Here is a 24,984-nt window from a genome sequence, read left to right on the forward strand (position 1 = left end):
TGCAATCGTACAGTATCTACCGCGAGATACACGTTCAGCAAAGGTTGCAATATTCTTAAATCACGCGGTGTCTTGTCCGTACGTTCGGTTAGTCGCCTAACGTACATGCGCGACCGAACTATTGTACGCTCGATTCGCGCTTCCTACGGCAAATTAATGACGTGGAAGGGTCTCTAGTAGTCTTAGAGAACTTTATTTTTGTGTTGTACTCTCTGCGAGCGCTGGTGGAAGAATGCTCTTCCAACGCTGGAAAGTCGTGGAAGAGCACCCGTGGATGGAGGTAGATTGTTTATTATTGGTCAAGGCACGAATCACCCCTTGGAGGGGGGTGTCTGCCTTGACCCTTGTTGGGGCCTGAGAGGGTTTCCCCAATGGTGGGACCTTTTTATGGCCCTTGTCTCTGGACGCAACACGCGGTATTCGTGTATTAGTTAACACGTTCTGTGCCGAGTGGTTTTTACTCGACTTTTCACGCTGGCCATTTGATATTTTACTAAAACTTGATATATTATATGTAATTATTAATCATCGTATGTAATAATAAAACAAACTTATCATGACCCATTCTTGCGGCGGAATTAATTCTTCGGTTCTATATTTGCTACAAACTATTTCGTTAACGCATTAAAGAAACATGTAAGCATGTACCATCGATGGTACACATGGCACGGAACGTGTTAATTCGGCGCGGCCTGTGCCCGGATCAAAACACGAGTAAACGCGCGAGCGAAATCGCGATAGGAATCACGCTGCCGTTCGAATTAAGATAGCCAAGATCGCGCGGTCTTAATAAATAAATGCGCATTCTGGGCCGTAATACCCCCCTCGAGAACCGTCGGCGAATAAAACCAAATGGGATGATCGAGGGAGTGGGTGGAAAGAGCGCGCGCGCGCGCGGGCAGACTGGCAGCTGTTCGTCGACTCCGGCCGCCATTACGAAATGCTCTCCCCGGTATCACTGACCTCGTTGCTTCCAGTCGCAGAGGAGAAACATACCTCGAAACAGATTCACGGGCGTCTAGAAAGGCCCCGTTGTTTACGAATCGCGGATAGAGCGAGCCCGTAAAGGCGGCGGACGGGGGAAGGGGAGGGGGGACCGGTCGGGAACAACCGTCGGTGATCCTCGGCTTCCGGTCTCGGCAAATCGAAACGAAACGGGACGTGCGCGCGCGCGCGCGAGGGAGAGTCGACAGATCGTGCAGAATTTAAACAAAACGTCCGCGAACTGTGAACGCGAAAATTGAGCCGGTAATGGCCGGTTTTACGAGAGAGCCAGAAACAACAAATCAAGGTACACCGGTGTTTTGCTTAACGGCGTTCGGGAAAACGCTTTTGTACCGTTTTCGAATGTTTGCTTTGCGAAAACAAATGTTCCCGCGCGCGAACTCGAGATGTTCGGAAAATTGATTAACGCAACCCGGCAACGTTCGCCGCCGGAGATTTATTATTAGAGCGACAAGGATATGCGGGTAAATGGTGGAGAGGGTTGGTTCCCGTTTTTTGACACGTTACAGGGAATTCTTCCCAATTCGCGCACAGATCGCGCGCGAACAGGGACGATTTGGGCAGGGGAGATGCGATTATTTTGTATTTACCAGTATATTTATTTTATATTCATTATTCTTATTTTATATTCATTATTTTTATTCCATATTATTTTTTTGCTACAGGTGTCAAGGTCTATAAAAACGAGACACAAGGCTCGAATATCTGCTCTCTCCAAATTGTCTACTTTGTTTGCAAGCTGAAGGGAAATTAGGGTAAATTTACTATATTTATTTGTAGTAATGAATCAAAAAGATATAATAATTATATTATATTAAATATAGTATATTATACTTAGTATTATATTATATTCAGTATAATATGCTAGATTTAATATAATATAATTATATTATATTAAATATAGTATATTATAGTTATTATAGTTAGTATTATATTATATTCAGTATAATATGCTATATTTAATATAATATAATTATTTTTTTTTTATTTATTTATTTTAGTTCGAATTATTTTGATACTCAGCGACATTCCGATCGTTTAATTCTAGAGCAGAATTAGTACTCCAAGTTTAAACAACGAACATCCGATTTAATCGAAAGTACAATTGGAAAGACGTGTGTCTGTTGCAACGCGCGTGCTCCGGATACGAAAAATCGTTATCTGAATAAATATTTTCGCATAGAAGATAAATTATATGAAACCGCGTGCACTTATGCTTCATGACGCAAGCATTCCGATCGTTTCAACAATAAGATATTGCGAAACCCACGATTTTCTATCGCGTAATTGTTGCCTGGACACAGCGCCCCGATACGTTCACTTTCTCAACGAAGTATTGTTAAAAACAAATCGATTAATTTAACATAAATTGCTTTCATCGATACGATACGATTCGCAGATTTATGAAAAGGTCGAAACCACCGCAATCGTCAGCTTTTCGTTCATTTCCCTCGACCTACCCTTAACCTTAACCCTTTTAGTACCGAACGACGATATATCGTCGTTCGGTGCACTCGCCAAAAATACCAACGACGATATATCGTTGCGCCTCCGTTAGAGCCTTATTATACTCATCACAAAAGATCTGTGTTTAAGTATAACTTCATAAAATGTTAAAATGGTTCATATTCGATGCAACACAAGTGAAAAAATGTTTATTAGATCAACTTTTTGTTATATCTTATGTTGTTTCGTGCCGAGGGTCTGTATATACAGACCAGAGTGAATCTTTCACGAATTTCAGGAAAGTAAATGTTGAAAACGATAGCCAATATAACCCGCGCCCGTTATTTTCGGAAATACCCGGCCCTAAACATTTGCCACCGAACATATCCAAACCAATAGAATATTTCGATTTATTTTTTACGTACCAATTTCTGAACATGTTGATTTTTTCTATGTGCAATTACGTTTTGAAAAAGAGAAATTACTTTGTACGATTTTTATTGTCTTATACTTATGTTATTCTTATGATTTTTAACAAATATCGAAACTTCATTGGTATCGATTTATTCTCCATTCCTTTCGCAATATGCTGCTTCTTGAATTTTGTAAATATCACGCCTACTTTGGTTTTTACGAGCATTTTCGCAAACCTCTACAAATTCGCCGATTCGGCCCAGTATTCTTCGCCTAGGTACGCTTCTTTCGCTCGGTGCTAAAAGGGTTAACCTTCCCCAGAATCTCGCACCACGAGAAACGTCTCGCCGAAACGTCTCGTCGTCAAACTAAATCGATCGAATCGTTTCCAAAAACAATTCCACGTTCGACATTTCTAAAAACCCGTCCCTTTCACTGGCGCGCGAACGAAACGACGACAAAAGCAACTTTCCACCGGCACCAATCGGTGCAAAACACCGTCGAGACGCCGTGAAAAAGATACAATTAGGGAGCGCGCGCGCGCGCGGCAATTACACGGGCACACGTGTAAACAATAAGTCTCGCTTTCCCGAGAAATAATCGGTGAGAGATTGCGCGCGGACGCAGCCGGCTCTGAGGCAAAGATTTATTGCTGGTTCAGGTACGGGACACCACGAAACTCCGCGATAATTCAATAGACCGTGCGCTCTTCGGCCGCGAGCGCGCGCGCGCGCGGCGACACGACGTGCTCGCTCTCTCTCTCTCTCTCTCTCTCACACACACACACACACACACACACACACACACACACACACACACACACACACACACACACACACACACACACACACACACACACACACACAGAGAGAGAGAGAGAGAGAGAGAGAGAGAGGGGGAGAGGGGGGGGGAGAGAGAGGGAGGGAGAGAGAGGGGGGGAGGGAGGGAGAGAGAGAGAGGGAGGGAGAGAGAGAGGGAGGGAGAGAGAGAGAGAGAGAGAGGGAGGGAGAGAGAGAGAGAGAGAGAGAGAGAGATGTCTCTCATAATACAGTAATTACGTAAGAGATTACGGGTGTCCGCATTCGAGCGACTTTACGTGCAGTAAATCAACGAGCCTGCAGCCCGACGTTGTGTAAATATTTCCCTGTCCCCGAGGTATGACGTGCGCGCGCGCGTAGAGATTCGAAATTTCGCCGGTTCCCGCGTCCTGGCGAGAGAGACACGGCGGTCGTCGTCGATGCCATAAGAGCCGTCTAAGCCCGCGTAAATCCGTGTGATACGGTACCATGGTCGCGAAACCGTGTAAACAATCGACGAGGTCAAAGTCAACGGCGGATGTTCGACAAACGGCCGGAGAATCGAGCGGAACGCTCGACCGATTTCCCGACGCGGCGACATAGTTCTGTCATTCTTCTCGATTAACCGGCCTTCCTCGGAACCCGAGGAAGAGCACTGCGAACGGAATTTCAACGATCCGAGGTGTTCGACGGAAGTTCCTACGGCTCTCATTTTATCGCAAAGTTATAGCAAATTCTCTGCAATTGCTATAACTTGCAATTGCTAACTCAATGTGACGATTATAGAACTACAGTAATGTCTCCCTAACCGACGCTCAGATCGTGCAGAAAAATGGACAATTTTTGGGAAGAGATTATTCGAGCCTAGCATAACCTTGACATAATCTTGACGATTCGTAACTATGAAAACGAACCGCAAGGCTCGAATAATCGTATCTCCTCTTCCCAAATTGGCCAAATTTTTAAGCACGGTCTGAGCGTCAGTTAGGGAGACATTATTGTGCTGCTATAAACATACTCTTTCGTGGAAAACGATCGAACGAATTTCGTGAATCCGAGCATCGAATCGAAATAAATAGTCTTTTCATCGCAACGATAGATTCTGCGTCAACAATCGGACAGTGATATATGAGCGGTTTATTTTGAAAGTGGCATAAGTCACTTTACCGTAATGGAAAGTGGTGATTTTTTCATGTTTATACGAAATTATTTATACTGAGAAAAATATCAGTGTATCCTGAGATAACAAATAATATATATATATAATCTTCTCGAAAGTTAGCATCCATATTTTGAAACGTGTTAAAACGCGTACCCTTAAATATATCGACTTAAAAACATAGTGACTTGTGCCACTTTCAAAATAAACGGCTCAATTCGTAACTATGAAAACGAACCGCAAAGCTCGAATAATCGTATCTCCTCCTCCCAAATTGCCCAAATTTTTAAGCACAATCTGAGCGTTAGTTAGGGAGACGTGTACTGTGCTGCTATAAACACACTCTCTCGTAAAAAAAGGATCGAACGAATTTCGTGAATCCGAGCATCGGATCGAAATAAAGTTTTTTCATCGCAACGATAGGTTCTGCGTCAACGATCGGACAGTGATATATACAGGGTGTCCCAGGTTTTAATGTTCAAACTTTGTCAGTATATTCTATGGCACAAGGTAAGAAAACAATGTTCTGTAAGCATAGGTCATATAGAGCTTTATTAAGAGGTTACAACAAAAATTCGTTCAATGAAATGAAAGAGAATAGAAACGAGAAATTCGCACGGTCATAAATTCGATCTTCGATCTATGTCAATCATGTATTGTCAACAACCGTAGACATTTCGAAATGTATTAATAAACACAGCTTACATAAACAGACGGCATGTGCTGATTTATTCAAGCCAATGCTCGCAGTAACAGCAAGTTGATTACCATTCCTATTCCGAATTTTTGTTATAACTTCTTAACAACGCTCTGTATGACCTATGTTCGCATAACATTTTTTTCTTACCTTGTGCCATAGAATACACTGACAAAGTTTGAACATTAAAATCTGTGACACCCTGTATATCTGGGTCCGTTCGGCGCTAAGCAAAATGTCTGTTTTCGTTTGGAGCCGTTTGGTTACCGGCGCCGTGCGAACAACTATGATTAATACCGAAGGAAACGAATGATATCACGAGTGTCCGGCACCGTATAACAAGTTCGATTATTCCTAAATATTATATCAATTAATTATAAGATTTCGCTGGAACGGACTCGAACGAAAACGCGAAACGAAAACGAAGGTTCGCGAACAAGCCGATAAAAGAGCGCGAATCGACATCGGTCCGAGACTCGCCTTTTCGCGTGTTGGAAAAGTGTACGATACCGCATCGATACGAATGACTCACCTGATGTTGGAGGAGCTGCGCTGCACGTCCCCCGCGGGCCTCCATCCGACGTCGTTTTTGGTCTCCGCGACGACGTTCTCCTCCTTCTGTCTCTCCTCTTCCGGCGGATGCAAGGGTATTATGATATAATCCGGCTCCTTTTTAGTCTGTTCGTCGATCACCTTGCCGCGATTCACTTGGCCGTGCGCGTCACTCTTTTTCTGCACCTCGGACCGCGGCACTTTCGATCTACCACTGAACCGTAGCCTGGAGAACCTCTGCAGGAACCCGCCGAACCCGCCCTTCTTCCTCTCCTCCTTGACGACGGTGGTCCCGGAGGACGCGTCCACCACCATGTTCCTCTGGTACCTGGCCGCGGTGTCCTTCTTCGAGGGGGCGGTGCTGCTGCTGGTGGTGGTGGTGACGATGGTCCGTTTCGCGGTGGCCACCGGGCCCGACATCCTCGTCGCCTCTTCAGCTACCCTGATCGGTACCGGTGCCGCAGCTGCCGCCGCCGCCGCCGCCGCAATTGTTGTTGCCGCCGCGTTCTCCTCGTGACGTTTGTCGCGATCACCGCGATGATTCGTATCAACTACCACGGCCACCGCTGGCTTCCCACTCCGTTCGCTGGGCTCCAGCAGGCCGTCGCCGTCGGTGTTGCTGCCGCCGCTTGGTGGTGGGGGGGCAACACCGTGGACAGTGTGTCCCCTCGCTGCTTCCGCCGCCGTTGCCACCACCTCCGCCGTCGGCGGCTCTTTCTCTTTCTCCTTCTCTCTTCTCTCTTTCGCTTTCCTTTCCTCCGTCCCCTTCCTCTCCCACGCCGCCACCGCCGCCGTCACCTCCTCCTCCTCCGCCTCCTCCTCCAGCTTCTCCGGCGTTGTAACCTTCTTCGCGGAAGCCTCTTTCTCCGCGGCCTGCTTTTCCACCACGACCCTCCAGAGTCGTTCTCCGTTCCTACCCGCGAGCGGGGAGCCACGGACGACGTCGCCGCCGGCGTTGGCGTCGTCGACGTCGCCCGCGACTTCCGGCCACTCGCCGTCGTCGTCGTCGTCGTCGTCCTCTCGGCCGCCCATCGCTCGCTCCGAATGATAGTCGCTCGTGTACGATCTGTCCGGTCTGTCGTCGCTCGTGGGCCCGTGATCGCGTCGGTCGGTCCCGCGGCGCGCCGGGGACCCAGGCGTCGCAGCCGGGGCCCCCGGGCCCCGCGCCGGGTCAGAGGGTTGCTGCGGCTGGGTCGCGGTCGACGCGACGCACGGCGCGACCCCCTCCGAACTGGATGCTCCTATGGGTTTGGTCTCCAAGCAGGGGAAATCTATCTCGTCGTCTACTACGGGGTGTCCACTACGATCTCTTCCATAGGCTGAAAATGGATCCGAGTTTTTTTTTACCTGGCACAACAGCGACGCCGCCTCCTCCTCCTCCTCCTCCTCCTTCTTGAGCCGCTCGCCCAACCGATTGATCGGCACCTGGGTGAACGGGCCCTTCGAGAACTGCGAGAATATGTTCTCCGTCGACTTCGAGTACGTCTTCGTGTCCTGGTACGGCTCGTGCTTGTGCAGGTTCGAGGTCGAGCTGCTGCTCATCTGTTGCACCATGTCGGTGACCCTGAGCCTCGGGCCGCGCCGCGACGAGCCGCGCTCCTCCAGCTCGTCGCAGGCGTCCATCCGCTGGAAAGCACCCCTGGACGACTGCGCCACCGCCTTCATGTAGTCGCATTGCTGCGCCAGCTCGTAGCTGGCGTTGTTCATCGCGCGTCTCCTACCGCCGAAGCCGCCGCCCTTCGGCGACGTCTGTTCACTGTCCTTGACACCGTCCTTGCGGACCCGGCCCGCCTGCCGGAAGTTCCTCTCGTCGATCTCGAACTGCTGGGCCAGCTCGTAGCTGGCGTTGTTCTTCACCCTGTGGCCGCGCACCCTGCCCGACAGGGTCCTCTGGACGCCGTCCGCGTTCTTGCCGTTCAGAAGCGTGCTGGCCTCCTCGACCTCGCGCTTGAACTGCTTGATCGCCTCGTCCACCGCGCCCAGATCGTTCTCCATGGCGATCGCCATGTCCAGCACGCAGTTCCCGCGGTCCTGCGTCTTCACCGTCGACGTCACCTGCTGCTGCTGCTGCTTCTTCTTCTTCTTCTTCTTCTCCCGCGGGCTCGGGCAATGATCGCCCGCGCACTCCGTCTCCTCCGCGAGGCTCTCCTCGACAAGGTCCAATTTCCCGTCGACCATCGCGCTCTGCGGGGCCTGCGTTCTCACCGAGGTCATCGTCGTCATAGCGTTCTTCGACTGTTGGCCGACGGCGGTCTCCTCGCCGCCGTTCTGTCGGATCTCATCCATGCTCTCCGGCCGCTGGTTCTCGTGCACGTTCGCGATCCCCGCCATTTCGTGGTCGTCGGCGATCACTTCGAGGTACTCCGGGTCATCGTACGACGTCGAGAAGCCGCAGAGATTCAGGTCGACCGGCACGCTCGCTACCCTGGTGTAGTTCTCGAATAGGTTCGAGGTTGACACGAAAGACGTTGCCCTTGAGGATGTGCGCGCTGCCAACGACCGTGGACCGTGTCCGGACTCCTCGATGCTGCTAGGCAGACTGGGCGCGCTTTGAGATTTATCCGTGAATCTAAAATTAAAGCACTCCTCCTTGCTCCACCCTTGACGCTGCTGCTGCCGGTGCTGGTGCTGCCGCGGCTCGTGGTGCTCGTATTCGTCGTACCGAGGATGCTGCGGCTGCTGCGATTGCTGATGTTGCTGATGCTGCTTCGGCGGCTGCGACGACTGCGACTGCGACTGCTGATGATGATGATGGTGATGGTGGTGATGATGATGATGATGATCGGCGACCATGTTGCCGAGACCGTGCGCCATACCGCCGGCTATATTTAACCTGGTCTGCAGCAGTCGAAACGAACTCGACACGGTCGCCTGGCCGCTCTTCAGGTCCAACAGCGCGTCCCTCTTCGACTCGACGCCGATCTCCCGCAGATCGATCGTGTTCCTGTAGTCCACGGAGGTCGCGTAGTTGCACGTCGGGTCGCCGAATACCATCAATCGATCGTCGATCTCCGTGCCGGCGCGGCCCTCCTTCAGCGGACGATCGTCGTCCTCGTCGTCGAGGTCTTCCTCCTCGTCCTCCTCGTCCTCGTACTCCTCGTCTTCGTGCCAGAAATCCCTGATCCGACGGACAGAACGATTATTTCGTCGATTCTCGCCGAGTTTCCGTCGGTTTGCGGACGAAATTGGAGAATTTTGGGAAGAGGAGATGAGATTGTTCGAGCGCGTTGCGTCTCGGTTTTGTAATTGTTGATGAACTGCGAGTAGAAAAGTGAGTTGTGGGACTTGAATGATCGTATCTTCTATTCCCAAATTGTCCATTTTTGTTTACAAGCTGAAGGGAAATTGGGGAGAATTTGCTGTGTTGAGAATTTCTTGAGGAAGGAGAGGAAGGAGGAAGAAATATTAATTATATAGTATAATTGTGTTATAAATATTAATTATAGTATATAGTATAATTATATTATAAATATTAATTATATTATATAGTATAATTGTACTATAAATATTAATTATAGTATATAGTATAATTATGTTATAAATATTAATTATAGTATATAGTATAATTATGTTATAAATATTAATTATAGTATATAGTATAATTATGTTATAAATATTAATTATAGTATATAGTATAATTGTATTATAAATATTAATTATAGTATATAGTATAATTGTATTATAAATATTAATTATAGTATATAGTATAATTATGTTATAAATATTAATTATAGTATATAGTATAATTATATTATAAATATTAATTGTATTATATAGTATAATTATATTATAATATAAATATTAATTATATAGCATATTACCATCGAGCAATATTCCCCAATCGCGAGGAAAATGTCAAATAAGATCGCGCACGGACAACGAAACCGTTGAAACTCGCATAATTTGCAAAAAACTTGTAGAAAATGTACGAAGGAGAAAACAGTGATACCTAAAAAGTGTTATTAATCGACTATTTTATTAAATTGCGACGCGCGATACGCGAAATCTCGGGAGAATTTGTTAACGCATTGTTGATCGGTCGTTGGTTAACTTTCGTTTACGCTCGCGTTGGCAATTTCGCGACGACAGAAAATAACGTCCGCGTGAAATTCCTGGTCAACGATGGATACATACAAAAAGGGATACAAAAGCGAGCAGGAACTTTTAAGAAGAAACTTTGTGTGTGTTCGTTGAACAAAAATATCGAAATAAACTCTGTTGGACGAAACTTTAACTCGCCACGAAGCTTCCCTAATATTTTTTCTATACTGTTTTTTGTTTTGGGTGAAGCTGCGGACAAAGTTGATTGCATTTACATAAATATACGCGATCTTATAAATAAACACATAACTGAGCAAATAAACAAGATAGCATTTAGGATCGAATGAAAATTACTATGAACTCGTGGTAGTAAAAATGAATCGCTGAATTTTCTAAATTCTATCGAATCGATTCAGAATTGCCTCTGAAATTGTTAATACTCTGAATTGACGAATTATCGTCTTTTTTGGACGATAAGGGACAAATCCTTCGATATAATCGTCGCCCTAAAGCGCCACGAACAGTTACGCGCCTGAGATGCTGCGTGCGTTTAGGCGATCACGGGGCGCGAGATGCGCGCGACGGGAGTCGGGGGGCGTGGCCCTCGCGCTCCGAACGTCGCGCGCCGCATAATTCCGTGCCCGATAGATCGCAATCGTTATCCCGCAAATTTCCCTATAATTTAATTATGTAATTATTAATATAATTTCCCTATGAAGACCGAGAAGATGATCGACCAAAAAGGTAAGACAACTATAACGAGGAAAACCCCGATCGATCCGTGAACGCGATTTCGTATCCTCTCGAAACGAAATGCAAAAGTCAAGGAGGTCTATTCGGGGTTGCGATTGCGATAACTTGGCCAAAAAGCGAGGGTCACGTAGCAGGCTTTGATACCGACAATCGTTGCCAAGGGAATTTAAAGACCTCTCTGTTCGACGGCCACGGAATCTCGTTTATCTTTCGCGGCAAAACTATTCGGCGAACGAATGAAGAACGATCGGAGCCGCGACGACGATCGAATCGCCCTGCGAGCGGATTATGTACAGATAAAACGGTTCGTTTCTCGATAATTTCATCGCAAAAATCTCGGAACTCCGACAGAGACCGGCGCGGTTGCCAAACGTTACAACTGGCGACAATTGCATCGTGTCGCAATCAATCCACGCGGGACAGCTAACCGGCAACAAAACACGGAACACTGTAGCAGCCCGCGAACATAGCACACAGATCGGTGGCGACGTTGCTTGACGCGCGCGTTTAATTTTAAAGAATGCGAATCAAATCGCGATGGAGCACGGAATTATTTTCGCGAACGGTTTTGAGGGGGCGCGAAATTATTTTATGGCGATCTCGCGCGAGTATCGTTTCAGCGGATTCTATTCGGGAAGAAATCTTGTTATTTATAATATATATTATGTATTATGTTATTATAATACAATATATATAGTATATAAAATATAAAAATATATATATAGAATATATTATATAATTGTAATATATATTATCTGATTTTACTGTCGTCTAGACTTTCAATTAATTATTAACTATTTTGGAAAATGTTTTGTTATTTATAGTATATATATTATATATTATATTATTATAATATTATATATAATATAAAACAAAAAATATATGTATAATGTATACTATATAATTGTAATATATATTATCTAATTTTACTATCGTCGAGATCCTCAACTAATTATTAACTATTTTGTAGTATATAGTATACTATTATTGTAGTATATACTATTTTATAGTATATAGTATATATTATATTATTATAATTATATAATAATATTATATAATTATAACATATATATATTCTACTTTTATAATCGTCAAGATTCTCAACTAATTATTAACTATTTTGGAAAATGTCTTGTTATTTATAGTATATATTATATAGTATATTATTATAATTATATAATAGTATTATATATTAATATAATATGATATATATTATATAATTATAACATATATATTCTAATTTTATAATCGTCAAGATTCTCAACTAATTATTAATTATTTTGGAAAATGTCTTGTTATTTATAGTATATATTATATTATTATGTTATTATAATTATACAATAATATTATATATTAATATAATATAATATATGTATATTATATAATTATAATGTATAGTACCTAATTTTACTATCGTCAAGATCCTCGACTAATTATTAACTATTTTGGAAAATGTCTTGTTATTTATAGTATATATTATATATTATATTATTATAATTATACAATAATATTATATATTAATATAATATAATATATGTATATTATATAATTATAATGTATAGTACCTAATTTTACTATCGTCAAGATCCTCGACTAATTATTAACTATTTTGGAAAATGTCTTGTTGTTTATAATATATATTATATATTATATAATAATATAATATATATTATATATAATACATAGAACCTAATTTTACTGTCATTAAGATTCTCAGCCAATTATCGCCCCGCAAGACACGGAATCTATGAAACCCTGGAACACGTTCCTCAACGTTACCTTGGACGATGGCCGTTTCTTCGTATCCTCGACAAGTCCGAGTTACGTTTCAGGTACAAAGGTGCGAACCCATTTGTCAGGCCGCTTGGTCCGAACTCGTCGTCCTTCTGACAAGTGTCCAGACTCTCGAAGCTGCGGTAGGGCCTGAGCCGCGAGAAATGATCGACATTTCCTAAACCGTTCGGCAGGACCTTCTCGTAGTCCTGCTCGAGGCTGTCCGGGGACGTGTTCTCCGGATGGGAGGCGTTCGAACGGTTCGAGTATTCCAGAGAGTCGAAGCTGTAGCTGGATGGCGACAGGGTGGCGCATGTCCTCTCCAAGGACTCGAACTGCAACAGGGAGCTCGATCTCGAGGACGCGGACGACCTCGAGGACCGCGGCGACGCCGGATAATCCTCGAACGTCACCTGGTGGTCGCGATCGGTGCCGTTGTTCCTGCGTCGACGTTTCTTCGGCACGACGGAGTTGCACTCGCTGCCGCTGCCATCTGCAACATCGTCCACGAAAAGAAAACAGATCTTTAATTTAGATCGACTCGATTCATTTCAGATCGACGGTAATCGTTTTATCGGACCCCGTTTTTATCTTTTTTTTGTAATCTTTTTGTGATCCTTTTTCAGGATCAGTGATTTTTGTTTTCATGCAATCCGTATTTTATTATTTCCTCGTGTTATTTTGTTATTTTATTTTTTAATTTAGATCGATTAAGATTTGTCGCGAAAGGTGTACTTTCTGTTTCTTTATAATAATTATATAATAATATATAATAATAATAATAATAATAATAATAATAATATAATAATAATAATTATATAATAATATATAATATATAATTATATAATATATATAATTATTTATTATTATTATATGATATATAATATATAGTTATATAATAATACATAATAATTATATAATTATTTATAATAATCTATTTTTTTTTAAACAGCTTCTTCGCAGCGAGCTAACCATTTAAATGGAATAATCATTTGCAACGCGATAATTTTATTTAAAACATTACTTACTATTTCAAGGATAAAACAATTAATTTGGCACACTCCTATTTATCGCGTCTTTTAGCCTAATTTCAATTTCTGAGAGCAATGTTGCAAAAATATCTTGTTCACGGTCAAGGAGATCATGCATCATGATTTTAAACATTTACTTCACGCGTCAATTCGTCGTTTATTTTTTACTCGAACTTTGTACGATTTCTATTCTAACACAAGCTTCAATGAAGAAGTTTGAAAAAACATTTCTCACAGAAAGACTATTAAAATTTCCGTGGAGCTAAAAGAAAAAATCAGAAACCAGTCATTTCGACTAGTGTTTTATCACGTTGAGCGCCCCGTCGGTCACACATGGATGACGCTAATTTCTCACCAATTTTGAAAACTATATATTTCGAAAAATATAAATTATAAATATAAATTGAAGATTCTAAATTATACATTTAAACAAACTGAAGTTAGCTAGTATATTTCGGATAATATATATTTCGAATTATATATTATATAATATTAATTATAATATGATTATATTATAATATATATATATATATAATTATATAATTATATATTATTATTATTATATATTATTTTCGTATACGAAACAGATCTCTAATGTCATCCACTATGACAAATATCAAGCTTCCAGTTCCGGTATAATTAATTAAATTGCTTTGACTTTATAGGAATTCCAGTGATCGCGATCGTCGGCGCTGAATGCGTTAATTCCGACAGAACCATAAAATATCCTTCGTTGGGCAAAAATCGTTCTTCGGGCATCAAGGATTCCGTCCGCTGTCGTCCGCGAGACGAAAGCACCGGGGAACGGCCTATAAATTAAGATCGCAAACGAGGCGATTACGATGTCGTGCTCAAGAGGGAACACGGTGAAACGTGTCATTCGGATCGAGTGGCGTTATCGCGGCTCGTGTCGTCGATCACGTGTCGGACGACGGTCACGAAGCCGGGCGGCCGGGCAACCGGTGACCGCATAACGCTGTAAGCGTCGCTTCCGGTTGAATGAACCACGGCTTCCTGACAGCCGGCGACGACGCCGGCGACGATTATGGGGGCCAGGCAGACGCGTAAACCCGGCGGCGGGTGCGCGAACACCCGAGGATTGGCCGGCGGCCCCTTTTGCCGAAGACCCACTTCCGTGACTCGACTTCGTAAACTGGGCCGCGCCGCGACGCGACGCGCCGCGCGGCCCGCAATCTTCGAACCGCTGCGCGGCGCGGCTTTTCACCGAGTTTCTAATGCCGCGAGCAATGATAACGCGGGACAAGCGGGCCCCCCCCTCCCCCCGTTCGACGATTATTCGGGGAGTCATCAAATGCGCGATCCGTGACCAGGATCCGGAAGTCCGTGACCAGGCGTCTTCGGCAACGGAGCTCGAAGGTGCGAGGAACATTGGCGCGACGAAATCAGGACAGAGTTCGGAATTATTCGGAGAGATTTTTGGCTGAGGATTATTTCGATTGAATTCTTCGTGGAAGAATTTATTTGAAGAAATATTGTACGAATGTAATTTTATGCAAAATGTTTGTTCAATAAAAGTTTTATTCGAAGTATTTGTTTGATGAGATTTTACTCGGAATGTTGTATGAATACAATAATTCTATTCGAAATATTATATGAACACGATTTTATTCGAAATGTTTGTGGAAGAATATTTTATTTGAAATATTTATAGAATACAATTTTATTCGGAATATTTGTAGCATAATATTTTATTTGAAATATTGTACGAATACAATTTTATTTGAAATATTATTATTAGCATTGTTACTATTATTAGCATTAATATGAAATAATAGCATTATTACGAATGATATTTTATTCGAAATATTTGTTAGATAAGATTTTACTCGGAATATTGTATGAATACAATTCTATTCGAAATATTATATGAACTCAATTTTATTCGAAATATTTGTGGAATAATATTTTATTTGAAATATTTATAGAATAATATTTTATTTGAAATATTATACGAACACAATTTTATTCGGAATATTTATAGAATAATATTTTATTTGAAATATTGTACGAATACAATTTTATTTGAAATATTAATATTAGCATTATTGCTATTATTAGCATTAATATGAAATAATAGCATTATTACGAATGCTATTTTATTCGAAATATTTGTTAGATAAGATTTTACTTGGAATATTGTATGAATACAATTCTATTCGAGATATTATATGAACACAATTTTATTCGAAATATTTGTGGAATAATATTTTATTTGAAATATTTATAGAATAATATTTTATTTGAAATATTTATAGAATAATATTTTATTTGAAATATTATACGAACACAATTTTATTCGGAATATTTATAGAATAATATTTTATTTGAATAATATTGTACGAATACAATTTTATTTGAAATATTATTATTTGCATTATTACTATTATCAGCATTAATATGAAATAATAGCATTATTACGAATGATATTGAATGAATATTGAATTGAATGAATACTGATATTGAATAAAATTTTACTCGAAGAATTTATGCGTAATATTCATTACCTGTAATCTCGACGATTTTTAAATAAAAAATATGGACTGGTCATCTTCACCAGCACGTATGTTCAGATTTGATAAAAATAGATTTTCAGAAAATTTACGCGACTAATTGAATATTGCCGTTTTACAGTTCGTGTCTTCTCTTTTACAAACAACAGTAGAAACATACGCGCCTCATCGCGTTCTCAATGATACACCGAATGAGCTCGAAATAAAATATGTAAATTGAAGCCGAAATAAGTATGTAAATTAAAGCCGATATAAATATGTAAATTACAGACAAAATAAATACGTAAATTAAGATCGAAATAAATATGTAAATTAAGATCTCAATAAACATGTAAATTAAAGTCGAAATAAAAACAGAAAAAATAAATCGAAATATCGACACGCGAAAGTAAATTAACGACGAATAAAATAATTATCGTTAGTTAAGATAATAGTTAGCAAGATAATGAAGAGGGATGAACGAAGGCAAACGTTTAGCGAAAGTTTCTATCGTCTTGGAGAACAGTGTCGAATTTATAATTCGGCGCGCACGAAATTCCACGCCGAGTATTCAACAGGAGTAATTGAATTCTTCACGTGTTGCCCTATCAGTTTATTTTCGCGTGATCACATGCACGTGGAATTCAACGACTAGTCCATGGTAATCCTATATGAATCACGTTGAAGGTGATCTAATATTAGATGCAACGGAAGAGAATCGCGCGTACGTTCCTTCTGCAGAGATATAAGAAGACATTCCACCGTCGATTGTGCTGAGAAAAAAGAATTCGCTGTTTCTTTCGTTCTCGAAACCCGGTCGCAATTATATAATCCACGGATAAATATTTCTCCGCTGAAAAATTCTGTCAAACGATAAATTCGCGCGCGCGCGCGCGCGAGGCAATAATGAATTATGAAATAATAAATTAGAAAACTCCCAGAATTAATTTCGTTTTGCAGTGATTTTGTAATCAGCGTTCAATAATATCGTGCAAATTCTTGTAGTTGTAATTATCTTACAACGAAAAATATCAACTTCTTGTATAATAAAACTTGAACTTTGAAAGATGATAATTAACTAGACAATAGCAAGGACTACAACTTGTCTCAGATCATTATAATGAAAATATAATGCGTACGATCATTATTAAGTAATTAAATGATCTCTTAGAGGTCATCAATTTAAGATCCGTAATATAATATAATAAATAAATAAATAAATAATATAATAATATACAATAATAATATATATAATAATAATATATAATATATAATAATATATAATAAATAAATAATATAATTCCGTAATATGGTTGTTTAAAGAAAAATAGGATTGTTAATTTCATTTGTCTCAGAGCAAAAAAAAACGCTCTATATAATTAATCTCAAACAGAAGATATTGCGAAGATAATACAATAAATGCTGTGTTAGATACGTTGTTAACATAGTAATATTCGCATAAATATCGAAGCATCGTATTTAACTTCCGAGCTGAACCAAAGAGAGCGTTTCGAGCATGCTCTAGCCAGTAAAGAGTCGCCGCCTAGGGAACAGTAACTGAACACACACGCGAGTGGAACCGATTGCATACTCTAAGGGGACCCCGAATGGCGCGACTTTCGAAACCACGTCTTACAGAGTATCACAAAGTATCACAGGAAACTTAAATTTTTCTACATGACTATCTTTCTCTTTATTCACTGTCTTAGTTACTTATCATTTATTTTTATAGCTTTTCCGAAGATTGCTATATTTTTTTCTTGACTCTAAAATGTTAAGATTTGTCACATTATTCTTTCAAAACTCAATATTAAGAACAGTTGTTTCGCACATTATTTCTACGCACGAAATACTATTGATTAACGTAGATTTCGTTAATGAATCATTTGTTCAAGTTAAGTTATTGCACAATATCTAGTTGTAGAAACTAAAATACTTCGCAGGCATTGTATAACATTATTTTAATATATTACTATTACTTATATTATTAACATATTATTAATATTATAATATGATATATATATATATATATATATATATATATATATATATATATTATATTATTATATTAATAATATAATATACACATATATATATATATATTATTATATTATAATATTAATAATATATTAATAATATAATATACATATATATTATATAATATATATATTATAATATATTATAAATATTATTAATATATTACTAACTATTTTATTATTACATACACTCCTGCATTAACGATACCATCAATAGATTCAATTTTGTTAATAAAAATTGTCACAAGATATTTTGTCAAAATGACTGATCAACAAGTCGAAGGCGATTTTCTTAATTATTTTAAGCTTGACAATACAACTTCCCGCTGCGAAGAAGAAGATCCCCGTTCCGAAACGAGTCGAACAAAAGTCAATTCCCCGGTTAACGGGTCAAAAACATTAATTGCTCGGTCATGCAGCTCGACAATTGATGCGTCGGTGTGATCAATGATAGAATCAGAGTCGGAGTTACTCAATTCACCTCGTGTTTACGGTTCTAATACCGATCACAATCGATACAGCGTGGACGCTCGGCGTCGTCCGACTGCAGTAATGCCTCTCTAATTGACGCTCGGATTGTCCACAGAAATGGACAATTTGGGAAGAAGAGAATACGATTATTCGAGCCTTTGCGGGTGGCTTTTATAGTTACGAATTGTCAAGGTTATGCGCCAAGTTATATTATATACAATAATAATATATAATAATATAAATTATATTATATATATATATATATATATATATATATATATATATATATATATATTATAATAATAATAATAATAATAATAATTTAATCATATAGTTAAGTATAAAGTAGTATAATATACTTAAGTACATAAGTATTATAGTTAATATAGTTAATAATAAGTTAATAATATATATATATATATATATTATGTTAAGGTTCGAATAATCGTACCTCCTCTTCCCAAATTGCCCATTTTTCTGCACAACCCGAGCGTCAGTTAGGGAGACATTGCTGTACTCGATAGATACTCGCGAGCATTGAGTAATAAGATCGATATCTGCCAGATTATTTGCAGGGAAGCCAGGTGGGCTAGTACGAGCTCGTTTCACGCACTTCGCGGCGTAATGGACCGCGTGGCAGTCAGCCCATGTTCGGTATTGTTGCCAAATTGACATTGGTCGGCCCGGTCCAACAGCTCTTCGATATTTTTAAACCTATTCCCAGCCTGCCCGAGGCGCGCAACCATCGGCGGATATAATTTTTAATTTGCTTGCACATTTCCTCAATGATAATCGGTATTTTAATACAAAACGTTAGTAAATATAATTACTATAATTATATATAATATAATATATAATAATATAATATATAATATATATATAATATATATAATATATTAATTACAATTTATATATATTGATAGATTCGTGAGAACGTATATTTACGCCTTTCGCAGTTAAAGGGTTAACACCGACAGGATCTCACGGCGGCTCTTACCTGCCGATCTCTGCTTCGATCGTATGTGGATCACGCTCTCGGTCTCCGAGTCCGAGCCGACCCAATACGTGGTCCCGCTGCGATCGGAGTCGCTCTGAAGATCGTCGGAGGTCTCCTCTAAAATCGTCTCCAAGAAGTCGACCTGCTGCACCAGCACCGTATCTGCGAATCAATGGGAACATCGTTAGAAATGCTAATTTTCTTCATTTAATACTCGATAGATCCAGTATCGCGTAATCGTTCGATTATGGAAACTGGAGCTCGGAACGCTTCGGAACGCAACATTAGTCTCCGCCTTCTGACTGCCCCGCCCAGCGTCTACGGTCGCGGTGGGGGCAACGCGGCGAGCGAGACGCTGCGGTGGGAGTAACGCGGGGAGCGAGACGCTGCGGCGGTAGCCAGGGGGCGGTGCCTAATTAGGGGGCGGAGTCTAATGTTGCGCGCCGAAGCGTTCCGAGCACCGATATGAACAGTCGTGTTCGCACGATTCATATATTTATATAACAAATATTACGAATATAATATCATATATTTATATAACAAATATTCCACTGTTCCATTCAACGTGCAAGAAAATTAAAGATATATATATATATATATATAATATATATTTAATTTTCTTGCACGTTGAATGGAGCAGTGGATATATATATAGCGTAATTGCAGCGATTTGCAGACTTTTTAAGAAGATCGCAACAGCTAATTGGTCGACGCGCGAATCATCTTTTTCATCGAAACGGATCTAAGTCTCCGAGACGAGCGTGGCGATAAACGAACCGCAGGAAAAGTCGATAAAAAGCGGTAAACTATTCGTTGGAGCGTCGCGAACGTTTCAGATGGCCCGATAAAAGTTCGCGAACCCGTTTACTCGATGGACAGGCGGCTTTAGTGAGGAGACGAACGGTTATACGTTTCCGCGCGGCGTAACCGCGGGTTTGTATCCTTCGTCGCTTCTAAACGACCGCTTAACCTGTCCGTGTCGCTGTCGGTAACGCTTAGTTGGTAGGTGCAGCACGATGCATAACTGCACGGCATTGTGCAGCGACAGAACGAACGCGCCTCGAACCGTTAATTCAGAGGTTACTCTCGTGGAAATATGCCTCGCCGCCCGGCGCGTACGCTTTCATTCAGTCGAGAAAGTTGTATAAAATGGAAAAGGCAGAAACGCGCCGTTGAATCATCGCGCGGGCCGCGGCCGCGGCCGCGCCGCGCCGCGAGGAAGATGCTCGCGTATTAGTCGCCTTGTGACGAAATGCTCGCTGACACGTTCGCGTCGCAACGCTGCGGCGATTCCGTGAATTCGAACGATTCTACAGGGTGTACCGTGCGCATCGTTGCATGCACCAGCTGCATAATAGCAGCGTGACGAACTGCTGTTACGACTGCGAACGTGCTTCGGTCGGACTGCTCTCTCGAAAGATAGACCGTCGTGGCTTCGTCGTCACCTGAACGATCGCCTTTGGACGTGCTCCGCTCTCGTTTTCATAATTGTTTCGAAAGAATGAGCTTGAAGCAGGCTCTCGTATCTTTGTTACCACTGGGCTGCGGATTTTATGCGTTCACGGGGGAAAAAAACGGTGACGCGAGAGAGAAAATAAATGGGAAGAATGTTGGAAGAATAATTTTTCAAATAATTAGAATAATTATATATGTAATATTAATTAATAATATAAATATATATATAGTTTTTTACATATATTAACTACATATATAATATTATTACATATATAGTTAATATATTAACCATATGTGTAATAATGTATATATTAATTATGCATGTAATAATTGTATATGTATAATAATTAAAATTATTAGAAGCATGAAGATCTGCGGTCCAGTTATAACATTCTGTTAAATAAAATATATTCTCTCGTAAAAAATGCGAAAAATGTTATCACAGTTTGTAACTAGTCTGTAGTAATATTACACGATAATGGATAATCGATAATTCATCGATAATCGATAATTGATTCTTAAAGCTGCTTAAACACAATTTGCAACAATTTTCCTAAAACATAAATGTTCTCACGTAAAATGCACATCCCAATTAACATTATTGCAATTGCTAATAACTAGATCATCGCGGATTTTATGCATTTCTGACAAAAAATGGATCGCTGCGAGTTCGAAGATTTTTAATATCATTAAAGAAAGGACAACAGAGTATCTCCTAAGTCAATCCTGATTCTTGCAACGAGTGCAGACAATTCTTTATTTTCTCACGAAGATCATAAAATGCAACATATGCACATATTTTATAATAACCTTAGAAAATTTCTAAATGTCAGACAATTTTTGAGAACGCTTCGCCGAGAGAAACATGGAAATACGGTTTCGTCGTTGAAACGAGCGATGTCAAGCAAGTGGGAATGCAGCTTCAGGTCGATCTCAGCGCGATTCGCAGTGCAGACAAGGCTTAAGACGGTGCACGATTGCAATCGAGCGCCACGAGAGCGCAGCTCTTTCCGTTGTTGCATACAATGCACACTTTCGTAAGCTTCCACGAGGCGAAAACTGCGAAGGAACGCGAGCAACTGACCCTTTCGAGACTCGCTGCACTAATTACGAGACTTGGAACACTAATTGCGCGATTCGCGAAGCATGTAATGAAGCTTAAGAAACTGCAAATAAATATCTTTTAAAATCGTCTTAATCGAACACGCGGCGATAAAAAGATGTTCGTCTCGAAGGGAACGAACAATTCAGAAATTAATTTTACGGTGCCGGTGCGCTTTGTGAAAACGGACAACGAGCTGCGAGATTCTGCGAGTCTGAATGTTACTCAACGGATGAACGAATCGAGATTGGAACGCGAATGATTCAGGCTCCGTTTCGATCGATATACATGATACCGCGCGGAAAAAACGAGCTGTCCTCCTCGTGGTTCTTCCGCGTAAATCGTTCGTTCGATTCGCTCGGATAGATCAATAAACCAATTAAGCGGCCGATGGACATCAATCAGAGTGATTTACGTGAACGCGTTCGCGAGGCGTTTGCTCAGTTTTACGCGCGACGTCAGCGTTATGCAAACAATTTACGTGTAATGTTGCGCTGATTGTTTTCCGAGGAACATCGAGACGCGAGAGGGAGAGAGAGAGAGAGAGAGAGAGAGAGAGAGAGAGAAAAAGAAAGATAGATAGAGAGAGAGAGAGAAAGCTGATGGAAAAGAGAGCGCACCGGGTGAAGGAAAACGGAGAAGCCAAGAGAGAGAGAGAGAGGGAGAGAGAGAGAGAGAAAGAAAGAAAGATAGAGAGAGAGAGAGAGAGAGAAAGCTGATGGAAAAGAGAGCGCACCGGGTGAAGGAAAACGGAGAAGCCAAGAGAGAGAGAGAGAGAGAGAGAGAGAGAGAGAGAGAGAGAGAGAGAGAAAGATTGAGAGAAAGAAAGAAATAGAGAGAGAGAGAGAGAGAGAGAGAGAGAAAGATAGAGAGAAAGAAAGAAATAGAGAGAGAGAGAGAGAGAGAGAGAGAGAGAGAATAAAATTACACAGGCGAAATTCTCGAACTAGCATTTCCAGGCGAATTGAAAGCGCGTTATTCGATTTACCGAGCCGAGATTAAAGGGAACGGGAATCCCTCGATTTCGTCGAATTAATCGCGAAGGATTCCGCCGAGCGACGATTGTGAGAACAAATCGTCCAGCAGGAACGCAATTTGCCTTGCACACGAGTGCAAACCCGCTCGCCGGCGGTGCAACATCACGGAAGGGAACCACCTGTTGCACCCGCCTGTTGCCCGGCTCTCGTTCCGCAACCAGCAGCGGCGCGCGGCGGACGTGAATAATCCATCGGCTTGCACAAAAATAATCGCTGATCTATCCGGCGAGCATAATGCTGCTTGCCTTCGATCGCATCAATTCTGCGCAGTTAAAGGAATCCGGACAACGGGCTCGCGCTCGATTGCACTCGAACATCGTTGCAAGAAGCAATCGAACCGAATTCTTCCGCAATCAGTGCGTCGCGGATCTTGCGCGAATTCATTCGCCGTTCTCCGGGTTATTATCGAACGTTGATTCAGGAAATCAGGAGGACTGATGCTTTTCTCTTTTCACATTTTATTGTATTTGCGATTGCGGATTTTGTTGCAAATCGTTGCAAAAATTAGCGGACCGAATTAGGAGACAACGAGATAAACGCTTGAAGATTTTCAAGCAACTGGGTTTTTTTCAACTTGTATTTATCGAGAGAAATGCGTATGGCTAGTTAACGATTAATTAATTATAATCATCGATGCAGAGAATTTTTATTTCGTATAAAATGGAATGGTATGGTCCGGTTGTAATCTCGATGAAAGATACTAATCGAATTGTTCAAAAAATCGAAATATTCTTCAGAAAAATCCTTCTTCTTCTTCTTCTTCTTATTATTATTATTATTTATGTCATTTACACTGTTGCATAAACTAGACTCGGTGCTGACAATTAGGTCACCGTGTATAGACTTTGAGAAAAATTTCACAATTGTCTCAAACAGTTATTTCGAATAATTATGGCAAATAATAATCTGAAATGATTATTTCGAATAATTATCTCAAATAATTGTCTCAAATAATAATCTCGAATAATAATCTCAAAGAATTATAGCAAATAATAATCTCAAATAATTGACCAATTCTTGTCGCTTTTCCTTGACCGCTGCATCCTTGACCGTCGAATAATTATTGCAAACAATAATCTCAAATAATTATCTCAAATAATTACTGCAAACAATAATCTCAAATGATTATCTTAAATAATTACTGCAAACAATAATCTGAAATAATGATTGCAAACAATAATCTCAACTGATCACCTCAAATAATTCCAAAATAAAATAACGCGTTACTCGAAATAACATTTCAAACACTGTCATATCAAAAATGATCGCAGGCACGAAGATAATTCTAAAATAAAACAGCACGTTATTAAAATAAATTAACGCGAAACATTCCGGCGAGAGAGTGAAATGGCAGCGCAGTCCACTTCTCCAGCTAAAAATCGCTCGATGCAACACAGTGAAGAACGAAAATAGCGAACGTTCTCCGCGAGATCATGGGAACATTCGCGTTACCCAGTCACCTGGTAATTTCCACCGAGAATCCGATTATACGTATGTATACAGTACATGCCGGATCGTAAACGATGTTTGCGGAAACCCGGCGAACACGCGCGGCGTCTTCCACGCTAATGGCAATCGCATGACCGGCACAGCACCCCGCCGCGGCGGCCGGGTTCGGTTGTAGTTTTTCATTAACTCTCGCACACGCTTCGGCCACGGTTGTAGAAAGTAGCCCAGATTAAGTCGGCCCGTTAACAAGCGATCAGTA

The 24,984-nt window shown here is 41.0% G+C and overlaps 1 protein-coding gene across 8 annotated transcripts in view; it reads right to left on the reverse strand.

Moving 5' to 3' along the window:
* The window catches only part of LOC117218047 (uncharacterized), a 170,284-nt gene that overhangs the window by 122,985 nt on the left and 22,315 nt on the right, over window positions 1–24,984 (reverse strand). For all 8 annotated transcript variants that reach the window (XM_033466076.2, XM_033466080.2, XM_033466079.2 and 5 more), the window contains exons 3-5: window positions 19,683–19,844; window positions 12,644–13,130; window positions 6,051–9,188 (exon numbers count right to left, since the gene is read on the reverse strand). In XM_033466076.2, coding sequence (XP_033321967.2) covers window positions 6,051–9,188; window positions 12,644–13,130; window positions 19,683–19,844 — 3,787 coding nt within the window. The remainder of the gene's footprint in view (window positions 1–6,050; window positions 9,189–12,643; window positions 13,131–19,682; window positions 19,845–24,984) is intronic.

The sequence above is a fragment of the Megalopta genalis genome, chromosome 1 (assembly GCF_051020955.1).
Source record: "Megalopta genalis isolate 19385.01 chromosome 1, iyMegGena1_principal, whole genome shotgun sequence".
NCBI classification, from domain to species: domain Eukaryota; kingdom Metazoa; phylum Arthropoda; class Insecta; order Hymenoptera; family Halictidae; genus Megalopta; species Megalopta genalis.